The sequence below is a fragment of the Dicentrarchus labrax genome, unplaced genomic scaffold (genome assembly GCF_905237075.1).
Source record: "Dicentrarchus labrax unplaced genomic scaffold, dlabrax2021, whole genome shotgun sequence".
Lineage (NCBI taxonomy): Eukaryota > Metazoa > Chordata > Actinopteri > Moronidae > Dicentrarchus > Dicentrarchus labrax.
Window position 1 is genome coordinate 20,521,771 of NW_026136712.1, and position 10,948 is coordinate 20,532,718.

Consider the following 10,948-nt stretch of genomic DNA (forward strand, 5'->3'; position numbering starts at 1 on the left):
GGGCTTTTTTCTTTTTTAGCAAAACATTAAAAATAAATAATTTGGGTTAAAATCTGCCTCAAATTGAGTTTAAACAGCATTTTTATTTTAAAATATGCATCCAGAAGCTCCAATAAATAAAAAAAATATCATATTTAATCTGATATTTTAAAATAAAATGTTCAGCAGCCACAATATTTTAATAGAAACAGTTTTTAAAGTTTTTCCAGCCTTCTTAAACCAACTAAATATGACTGGACATCAGCTTCCTTCCCCAGTCCAGCCTTTCCAGTCCCATCCATGCAGTTAAGCCGTCACTTTCATTCAAGGTTGTGAATTATATAGTACATTGTCTACTCCCCAAAACCATAAAACCAACTTTATGGACCTCACGTGACTTTTCACAGTCTGTAAGTAATATAGGCCTATACAATCTTTGGCAAGGGGGGATTTTTTACCAACTTCAGCCTTGCCTATATACCTGTAAGCCAAAAAAAAAAAGCCACTCAGGATTTCTTTTTCTAATTTTTATCATCACCAACATATTTATGGCAAACACGCATCTCGCTGCACAGAGAGGCTCAGAGGAGGTAAGTTTTGAAAGTTAGATATTTCTGTTTTTCTTCTGCTAACTGGAGCCAAAATGTTAAAATGTTGTTCGTGTGACACTTTTATAATTCTCACAGGTTAATCATTAGCGAGTTTATTTAAAAAAAAAAAAAAAAAACCGGGTCAAAAGCGAGCCAGGATGTTTTTATATGTTGTATTTTATTCTAACTGATAATACAGTCGAGAGACAACGTTCAAAGCAATTGAGAGAAACTTTATTTCCAAGCGCTATGAGTTCACTTACAAATACAAAAAGCTTATTGGCGAAAGAAGCTTTCACATCACTGCCTATCCACAGAATAACCCTTTGCACTAAAAATTTATCACATTGACAGGTTGAATACATTTGCATTGCTCATAATTAGTTCTAAAACAATAATAATAATAATAATAGATGCACAAAATACCCTAGAGCTACACATTGGCTTGGTTTTTATGAAAGTTTTATGGAATCTGGCCACAAGATAACCATCAAAAATAGCAGTAAAACTTACACTAAAGCGCTTTGAATGGCCCCGGAATACATTAGGTTTACATTCAATGAAGAGCAGCATATGGTTTTTTTGTTTTAGTTTTTTTCTGTGTGTGTTTTTTTTTAACTGTACAATGAATTTTTTTACTCCTGTTAGACCGTCAATAAGTCACAATAAAGAGCTCAAGTTGAAACACCTTCAAGATAGAGAGAGAGAGAGAGAGAGAGAGAGCAAAAAGCATGGACAAGTAATACCCCCAATAATATTTACATCTTAATTTGTTTCCAAATAGGACATCTAAAGCTATCATATAACAACAACAGTCAACTAAAAATGGCATTTTAAGACCACAGAATACTTCTTTTTCTATCACAATAGCATGCTGGAAAGGTGCTGCGCTTTTTTCAAATAGCTTTTACAGTACTCATGGATTTTTCTTTCTTTTTTCTTTTTTTTTTAAACTATTATTCTTTTTACTCTCCTCCAAAAAAAAAAAAAAAAAAAAAAGTTATTCAGTTGTGGAAGGCGCTGCCTCCTGTTACAAGACTCATGCTTTTCAGTTTATTGTCCTTCTTCCACTTCATCCTGCGGTTCTGAAACCAGATTTTGATCTGTCTTTCGGAAAGACACAGGGCGTGGGCTATCTCTATCCTCCGCCGTCTGGTTAGGTACCTATTGAAGTGAAACTCTTTCTCCAGCTCTAGCGTCTGGTAGCGGGTGTACGCGGTTCGGGCCCTTTTCCCATCAGGTCCAGTCATATCTACAATTTTACAGAAAATCCAGAAAAATTAGCAAAAAAAAAAAATAAAATAAAAACTGCACTGAACAACAACCACAAGAAGAGAGGAGGAGGAGTAGGAGGAGGAAGAGGAGGAGGGTGTTTGACTGCTAGACTTTTTCTTTTGGCTTCACCATGATGCGTAATGGACAGAGGGGGTCACAACATGGAATGAGCTGATGTAAGGGAGGGAAGCATGCAAACCAACACGACACATAGCAACACTCCGAGGTTATTATTGCCTTTTCTTATCTCCAAAAGCTCTCGCACCAAACAGCCTCTCCTGCTCTCTCCACTCTCCCCCCCCCAACCTAAAGACATTTCACAACCCATCCTCTCTCAGGCTCCAAGCGGCAGTTAACCTCAACCCCCCTCATCCAAAAGCAAACAATCCCATTAAAGACTTTACAAACACTGAAATTATTCTTTTAAAAAAACCCTCTAATCATCCACAAACCAAAAACCTGCTCACTCATGCAAACACTTGACAGATTTATGGCACAGCGTCAGCGTGACATCCTTTCAAAACAAGAGATTATTAGAGGTGTAAATATACCATGGCTTATGTGCAGTTTCCGCATCCAGGGGAATATTTGTGGCGATTGGCAATCGTTTGATGTGGGAGTGGAGGAGGTGGCGTTGGGGTCCTGGTGCTGCTGCTGCTGCTGCTGCTGCTGCTGCTGCGCCCGCGGTGCCGTGCCGGAGCCGCCGCCGCTGCTGTGTGCGCCCTCCTCGGTCTCGGAGGCGACGGTGGCGTCCTCTATCTCCGTGAAATGAGCGCTGTTGCTTTTGTTGAGGTTGTTGCCGCCCGAGGTCGCGCTCCGGTCAGAGGGAGGAGAGGGGCTTTTTAGTTCCAGCGGCTCCCGGCTGGCTGTGGCGCACGACGGCGGCACCGGATCTGGAGACGAGAGCGAGCAGTTGGGCGTCTGTCTGTACCGGGCGTCCGGCGCGAATCCCCGGGCATCCTCTCTCACGGCACCGAAGTGGCTGCCGGTGTTGGTGCGGTTCACGGTTAGGTCCATGCCATTGTAGTTGTAGCCGAAAGACCCGGAGTGCATGGTGCCAGGGTCTCTGAAGGAACCGCTCACAGCGCCGTTAGTCCCATAATTTAGTAACTGATAGTCGGAGCCATTTGGATAGCGCCCTGAGAACGAGTTTACAAAGTAAGAGCTCATTTGCTTGGATTTTTAAAGCCTCGATTTGTAGATCTTTGTCGCTATAATCCTGTGTGCTTGCACGATTTATGGATGCAATCATGAATTATAAGCAATGAAGCCCTACTGTACTTTGCCAGGTATGCGGCCAAATATGGGAGAGCGTTCGGGAATCACGTGCCTTTGTTGACCAGTCGTAAATCCTCACTGATGACTTCAAGAGGTAATTCATGCTCCATGGTTACAAATGATGACGAAATAATGGTCGTTAGGCTCCAGTCAATGGTGCCTCCCCGCTGCGCCCCCGAGAGCCGTGCAGGCAGAGAGCGCCATCTTCCGGACAGCGGTGGCAGTGCGCCGCCGGGACGCGCTGTCAGGCCCCGCGGAGTCATCCATCATTTATGTAACACGCTGATAATATAGGCCACAAAAGGCTCAGGTAACACATAACGGAGACTTATCAGCCAGACTGTCGGCAGTTTAACGCGCAGAGTGTCAAACTGGAAATTATTTTAATCTTTACTCTGGTTTTATGTGGATTTATAGGCTTATTGTGAGTCCAGAAGCAGTTTAATATCCCTTATAATAACATGAATAATAATAATAATGATAAAAATACGCATGTTTTTCTTGCGCATTAATGACGCCACAAGAGTTTCCAATATACATCAAAAAGCCTTTATTTCTATGTACAATTTCTCCTAAACAAAAATATTGCACACAATATCCAGATGTGCATTGAACACAGGTGAACAACAATAAATAACATGTAACATTTTTTTTTTCTTCCCTCTGTACAAATGTAAGATGGCACAGCTGTAAACAACAATATGGACTATTATAGAAACAACCACACCACAAGATGTACAGTGAAAGGACTCTTTTTTTTTCTTTTCTTTTAATGTCATGTAGACAGAAATCATGGAGATAAAAACTCAGTAGGTCTATACGAATAATGAGGTAACAACATTGTCGAGAACTAAACACTTAAAAATTATTTACATGTTGGCGGATTTTGTTTGCATATAGTCCCCTAAAAATAAAAAACACACGAGCACAAGGACAAACAGAGGAGGACCTGATTTTAACCTAATGCAGACATTATCACCGTGCAGATACTGAAGTCTATCACTCTACACGTCTCTAAACATGGGATTTTTGCAGCACTTTTTTTTTTATCTACAAAGAAATAATACATCATTTTATTCTGGGGAGTGTGCACACAAACACACACACACACACACACACATGCCTTTTCTTTCTTTCTTTCTTTCTTTCTTTCTTTCTTTCTTTCTTTCTTTCTTTCAGTGTCCTTTAGCTCTTTTTCTCCGCCTCTTCCTCCTCCTCGGGTGTCTTTGAGGGATTGAGGAGTTTGTTCTCCTTTTTCCACTTCATCCTGCGGTTCTGAAACCAGATTTTGATCTGTCTCTCCGTCAGACACAAGGCGTGGGAGATCTCTATCCGGCGCCTCCTGGTCAGGTAGCGGTTAAAGTGGAACTCCTTCTCCAGCTCCAGAGTCTGGTAGCGGGTGTAGGTCTGTCGGCCCCTGCGGCCACTGTTGCCAAATGGGCCTGGAAGTGGTTGGGGAGGAGGAGGAGGAGGAGGAGGAGGAGGGGGAAAAAATGAATTCATCAATTAATAATTAAAATGCTGGTCTGACGTGAATTTTCGAGAGTGTAGGAGGAGAAATCTACCTGAGAGTGCACTCGATATCTGTAGTCGTGTGTCTGAAAAAATACAATAAAGTGGGAAATTCAGATCTTTGGTGTATTTCAACTCCAAATTACACTTTATAACATTCAAATATAATCTTTTTCTTGTGTATAAAGTAGCAAATTATGATACAGCAATTAACTGTACTCCATTGTATGTGTATTTTTAAAGAGAATTCTCCTATAACAGCCTTTTCCTATAGGTACGCAAATGCCTCACAGTGGCGTTCAATAGCCTATATTTCTATTTTCTTTAAATATATTCTATAAAATAACTACATTTTCTAATAATACTTGTGTATTATGGCCATGACACGCCTTACAGTGAGGCCATGAGGACCTCTGCATATATTTTATTTTTAAAAAAATCTCCTAAATGAATCTTTAATGTGGCTACAACAGGATGTAGCCAATAATGTGTTTAAAGCGTGGTGCGTAAAAGTGACCTCATGGTGTCTTTTCCCTCTCATGCCATCAGTATTTTGTTCTATAACACTACAGTAGGGATGTACAGTCAGAGTCAGACTGCGCCACAATGAGCACTGAGCCTCCATAGCGCCTTGTTTTCTGAGATTTAGTGTTTTTGTGTTTATATTTTGGACATTTAATCACCAAAAAGTGTTTTTCTGACATTTAGTGTCGCTTTAAAAATGTTTTAAAAAGGCCCATTTTGAGGATGCCATGTGACACGAGCTGAGAGCTTTAAGTTGCAGCTCGGGGGTGATGTAGGCCAAATCTGTATGTGCGTGCGTGTGCGCGCGTTGGCCGTCGTGTATGTATGTGTAAGGATGATGATGTAGCAGCCAAAGCCCTCTGAAGGGCGCGTGAAGAAGATCCGTGCGCAAATCACGATAATCTCCCCAAAAAAAACTTTCGGCCCAACAATCATCATCCGATTGTTAAGTTGATTAAATATTATTATGAGTATGGAGCTGACAGGTAACTCTGCGAGGGGGCTCAGGACGCTCACTTCATCACGCAGAGCTGCTCTCTCCTGCGCTCTTTTACCTCCAGGCAGCGTGACAACAACAAGAGTTTAAAAAAAAAACCCGTGCGCTTTTCTCTCTCCTTTCCCTCCCCACGTACTCACCGGCGGAGCAGGCGTTCATCCTCTGCATCCACGGGTAGATCAGAGTGGAGGACTTGTCGTCAATGCTGCTGCTCATACTGACAGTCTGCTCCGGGCACTCCGCTTTGCGCTGCTGATGCTCCTGAGTGACAAACAGCGGCTGGTCCTCGCGGCTCGAGAAAGCGCACGAGCCCTCCGCGTCCTTGTAGAAAGTCCCGACCGGGTTGTAGTCGCAGGGCGCTCCGCCGCCGGCCCGGCCGTAGATGGCCGCAGCCGCCGCCGCGCCCGTTTGCTGGTAGTAGGACGCCGGGTAAACCTTCTCCTGCATGTTCGCCGCTGCTCCATATGTGGCCGCGTTGGAGTAGTGTCTTAACGGATCGGTGTATCCCGAGGAATATAACGGTATCTGACCCAGGAGAGAGTCCTGTCCTCCCGGTAGAGACACGGGAAAAGTTGAGTTAACAAAATAGGAACTCATTGGGTGGACAACGGGGTGTATATACTCCGGAGGAATATGATTTGTTGTCTTTTATAGTCCAAGTGGTTTTGCCATTACTTTATCCGAGATTTGGTTTTTGCTGAAAGGGGGGGTTGTGAGGTGCCACTGAATACAGAGGGGAAGTGTACCATCTGATCAACCTCTGGCCAATCACCGCCGTCTGTGCTTGCACTATTGCACCCATGGGGGGCTCTTGTTGCGCGCAGGGGTCCCCGGTGAATCGAAATGAAGCGCTCGAGCCTGTCGGTCTTTACGCACGCTCACACACACAGATGCTGCGACTTATAGAAAATACATATACACTAAAAACAACAACAACAACAACAACTACAATATGCTATATAAAAGGAGAACTGTTTGCGTTATAACTTTTAGTTTTATGCAAATATTGTCCGGAAAAACAGACGGACTTCTTCTCCTCCGTAATAAACAAACAACTCTCTCTCTCTCTCTCTCTCTCTCTCTCTCTCTCTCTCTCTCTCTCTCTCTCACACACACACACACACACACACACACACACACACACAAACACACTCACTCTCTAACACACACACACATAATGCAAAAAGACCAAAAAAAAACATCGCAATAGAAACAATTTGCGCATTATTTCCATTTACGCACAAATTGCAGGCGAACACCGTCTCCCTCTCCTCCTCCTCCTCCTCCTCCTCCTCCTCTTCCTCTAACCTTCACTTCCATCCCGTTAAATAATCTACTGTAACTAATAAACACACGAATAAAACTCAGTATTTATCCACACAGCTGCCCAGAAACCGCCCCGCCCTCAAAAAAACCAATCACAAGTATCGATGAATCCACATCGAGAGCAGATAATGTTGGTGTTTCACTCTTTTTTTAAAAAAAGCTCCTGATTTCTCATTCAACACCAGGTGTGACTCCACGAGGACGTGCAGGCAGCAGGAGGGAGGAGGACACGCGCTTCCACACAGCTCATCATTATCTTCATCATCATCTTCACCCTCCGTGATCAAGTGGAAACTAATCCCCCCCTTTTTTAAAAAAAATTGTGTAAGTATAAAAGTCTGAAATGAGCCTCAGTATTTCCCCTCAACCCTCAACTGTATTAAAAACAATTAAATAACTATTAGATATTATTAATATTATTATGTTCTATTAGTAGCTTATATTAATATTATGTTCATTATTTATAATTAAGTAGTATTAGTTGCTTTGTGTTATTAATAACCTCCACATTTAGTGTCTGATTCTGCTATTAAAGGCCTTTATTTATAGTTATTAATATGATTTCATGAGATTTTCGTGCACAAAAACATGTGAATTTGTTCAATTAAGTCTTTTAATTTATATTTATGATGTTTATAATATCTTATAGACAACTTCCTCCTTTTTAATTAGCTGTTTCGCCTTTGGAAAAGTCCCCCATTTAAACAGAAATAACGAAATAAGTCACTGTATTGTTAAAAATAACAGAATATTTAATTTAAAATCAAGTGTTTTGAATGAAATAGGCTGAAAATAAACATTTATAGGTTATTATCTTGTACATAACATTTGTTTAAATCCTGTTTTTCCGTCTTCGCTTTGGCTGAAGCTCCAGTTCGCTTCCTGATGTAAACATCTTTTATTTTGTATAATATTTTAGTACAACATCCGTTTGGAAATCATTTTAATTTGAACGTTTAAATGCAAAATCTTTGTGTTTTTCTGGCTTCAGTACGTGGAGAGAACCGCCTCTGAACCAGGCCGCAGCCTCTGCAGCCGGACAGCTGCTGTACATCTGGACAGTGCAAACACACACACACACACACACACACACACACACACACACACACACACTGATGGTTTCCACTGACAGAGACACAATCCCTGTTTTCCACACGATCACATGATAGAGTTATAAAACTGCAGCATCAAACGAGACGCAGACAAACACAAAACAAACTGCTGCAGAGGCGCCAAAAATCCAACAAAACACCTTCAACGCGGTTGATTGTTGATTGTTGACTCTGCAGATTTTACTGAATCACAAACAAACAACAACCGGAGCAAATATTTGCGCAAAATTATAAAAGATTTTGGTAGAGAAAGAGGCAAAAAACCAGCTCGAAGAGGAGACAGCGCGCCAATATCCACCTACAGACAGTCCTCCATGTTTTACAGGATACAACGGGAATAAAATAACAACATAAAAATACATAAAAATAGAATAAAATCTGCTTATTAAGGAGAAGCTGGATATATTTAGCTGATTCTGTTTTTTATTTTAAGAAAATCACGTCTGCAGCACAGGGCCTGCGTGCCCATCATCATTACCACCATCATCATCATCATCATCATCATCAAAGTAAAGCCTGTCTGGCCTGCAGCCGAAACCCCTCCTGATTATATAACAACAGTCTCTCACAGGCCTCAAACCTGCATTGTTTTCACTCATTTATATTTGTTTTTAAAGCGCAAATATTCAGATCTGACGGCGGATTAAACAGACCCAGCAACTGGTTGAGAATATCTCACACAGCGCGGGAGGAGGAGGAGGAGGAGGAGGAGGGGGAGGAGGAGAGAGAGAAAAGAAGAAGATGCTTTAGACTGGATAATTGCCATTTCTTATAAAGACTGATCTTCCTCATTCCCTGTAATATAAACATCAGGCCTACAGTGACAGTCCAGCCACAACAGCGCTGCAGCAGCGGAGTTAATCGCCGGCATATTAGAAACACGGTTGCCCTTACCTTTGTTGATAATCCATCATTCCCTGTGTGGGTGCCACTCCGCAGAAGCTTCCTCTCGCTTCCTCTCTCTCCAAAGTCCCCCTTTTCTTTTTTTCCTCCTCTCCCTCTCTCACAATTCCCACTTCGCACAAGTGATTTCATGAAAGTAATCCCACCATCCGAAGGAGTGTGATGATCCCTCATTTTTACGAACATACAGCTTTAACATGGCGCACACACACACACACAAACACACACACACATAGGGAAGGGCATCGCGCGGAGCCTCCATCGCCCCACTTTTGGGGGAGATTACGCACGAACCGGCGGCCAGCTTCTCCCCTCTCTCTCTCACACACACACACATACAGACACACGCGTATTGCATATACAAAGAGCTCAAGAAAAAAAGGTTGTGTTACTAGTGTTAAGTGAATGAGAGCTGGAAAACAGCAGCTGCAATATAACCTCATGGGAAATAAGTTCCCATTCCTGCTGTCCACATGACCGCCAGCAACCAATCCCGGAGCCGGCTGAGTCGTAAACTTCCACGGCAAAGTTGTAAATTTTCATAAACAGCAGCCCTTTTTTTGTGCTTTAGACATGCTTTCCCCCATCGCCATTTTTATTCTGTCCTCCAAAAGCTCCCAGAGATGTTTGAAATTTGATGCTGGATTTAAAAAGAGTAAAAAAAACATTAAAAAAAAGATGTAAGAGTTTATTTTGTTTGACATTGAGCTGGATGTGGTTCTGCTCCAGCATCTGGTTTCTAACTGGAAAAAGGTCTGTACAAGCTTCTTATTGTTCTCTAAACACAACCGTAGTGCTTTTATACTCATTTAACAACTTTAATTAGATCATTTTCTTGTTGCTTTAATCATTTTAAATCCTAAAAACCCTTTTGTGATCCATTTTCTTTCAATACGCACTGAAATAATCGTGTAATCTTATTATTTTGGGGCTTAAATAAAATGGTTTTAGGCTAAAAGATTTTTACATTAAAGACTGTTATGATCTCTCAAAATGGAGGATTTCTTTCAGTCACTGCAAATCAATTTGGCATAAACCTTCCAGGCCAAAGATGGAAAATGGTGTTCGGGTTGATTGAAAGTCCAGAGGGGGATTTTAAGGTCACACAAACTTTAAAACATCACATTTCATCCACCAACTTTTCTATTAAGATCATCAGGATAAAATTAAACTCCCGTCTGAAAGTCACACACAGCTTTAAGTTCCTTCAGGCTCAAATTCATTCTTTAAAAAACGCATTTCTTCTTCTTATTATGATTTCGTTTGTCTTATTTCCGTTTCTTTCTTTGTTGAAAATTTGTCTTTTTCAGTTGCCAAGCTGCTGACTTCCACCACAAACGAGGATTTCCGACATTTATAGACGCAATAAAACCATAAATTCCTTAAATGCAACACATTCCCACCCTTTAGCTTTAAGGGGTTTATTTTGGGGGCCTCCAAGAGACACAAACTCCAACAAACTGACCTTAAAATGTAGATTTTTGGTTAAAAAAATAGGTTTAAAGAACAGGAATTAACTTTGAGCTGTATTTCCAAAATAAAAGCAGTTAAATCTCCACGTTCGTTGATAATAATTCCTAAATGGAATAAAATAAATATAAATATAATTAATGCTGAAAGCTGTATTTATTTTTCTGTAATATTTCAGTCAACAATGAAAACCAAGAGCTCGGTGTGTTTGCAGGCAGAGGCCTTGCTTCTTAAAATGTATTTAATAAAAACCTTTCGATTCAAATCAGTCGATGATTTTAGGTTTTATAACATTTTGAAGCTTAATTTTACAGTTAAACATTAATTAATATTTGAATTATTGTCTAATTGTTTTCTCAGCTCGTTGCTTCCTGTGTTGTTCTGGTTGTTTGGAGGATTTCGGGTCAAATGGTTGATAGTTTTAAAGTTGGTTTTTTGTCTTTTTCTGTTTTCAATCTGCGAGAAAAACAAAGAAACCGGAT

The 10,948-nt window shown here is 41.1% G+C and overlaps 2 protein-coding genes and 1 long non-coding RNA gene across 5 annotated transcripts; 1 reads left to right on the plus strand and 2 right to left on the minus strand.

Moving 5' to 3' along the window:
* Nucleotides 1-419: 419 nt before the first annotated feature.
* Nucleotides 420-8,993, plus strand: LOC127373640 (uncharacterized). Its single transcript, XR_007886927.1, has 3 exons — nucleotides 420-569; nucleotides 7,167-7,305; nucleotides 7,973-8,993. It is a non-coding gene; the product is annotated as an uncharacterized LOC127373640 (long non-coding RNA).
* hoxb5b (homeobox B5b) lies at nucleotides 782-3,208 on the minus strand. Its single transcript, XM_051418281.1, has 2 exons — nucleotides 2,396-3,208; nucleotides 782-1,821 (listed from the first exon to the last, which is right to left on the minus strand). The coding sequence occupies exons 1-2, from the start codon at nucleotides 3,012-3,014 to the stop codon at nucleotides 1,574-1,576; spliced, it is 867 nt and encodes a 288-aa protein (XP_051274241.1). The 5' UTR covers nucleotides 3,015-3,208; the 3' UTR covers nucleotides 782-1,573.
* hoxb6b (homeobox B6b) lies at nucleotides 3,658-9,732 on the minus strand. Of its 3 annotated transcripts, XM_051418274.1 has the most exons (4): nucleotides 8,988-9,732; nucleotides 5,796-6,198; nucleotides 4,688-4,720; nucleotides 3,658-4,564 (listed from the first exon to the last, which is right to left on the minus strand). In XM_051418274.1, the coding sequence occupies exons 1-4, from the start codon at nucleotides 9,180-9,182 to the stop codon at nucleotides 4,308-4,310; spliced, it is 888 nt and encodes a 295-aa protein (XP_051274234.1). In that variant the 5' UTR covers nucleotides 9,183-9,732; the 3' UTR covers nucleotides 3,658-4,307. The 3 variants fall into 3 exon arrangements, with proteins under 3 accessions (XP_051274234.1, XP_051274235.1, XP_051274236.1); XM_051418275.1 differs by lacking the exon at nucleotides 8,988-9,732 and having other exon boundaries at nucleotides 5,796-7,167; XM_051418276.1 differs by lacking the exons at nucleotides 4,688-4,720; nucleotides 8,988-9,732 and having other exon boundaries at nucleotides 5,796-7,167.
* Nucleotides 9,733-10,948: the final 1,216 nt, after the last annotated feature.

Coding starts and splice junctions, on each gene's coding strand:
- hoxb6b (XM_051418274.1), bottom strand. CDS start 9,182: ATGTTCGTAAAAATGAGGGATCATCACACTCCTTCGGATGGTGGGATT. Junction 4,721..5,795: donor GATGAACGCCTGCTCCGCCG/GTGAGTACGTGG, acceptor GTATTTTTTCAG/ACACACGACTACAGATATCG. Junction 4,565..4,687: donor GATATCGAGTGCACTCTCAG/GTAGATTTCTCC, acceptor AACCACTTCCAG/GCCCATTTGGCAACAGTGGC.
- hoxb5b (XM_051418281.1), bottom strand. CDS start 3,014: ATGAGCTCTTACTTTGTAAACTCGTTCTCAGGGCGCTATCCAAATGGC. Junction 1,822..2,395: donor GAAACTGCACATAAGCCATG/GTATATTTACAC, acceptor GTAAAATTGTAG/ATATGACTGGACCTGATGGG.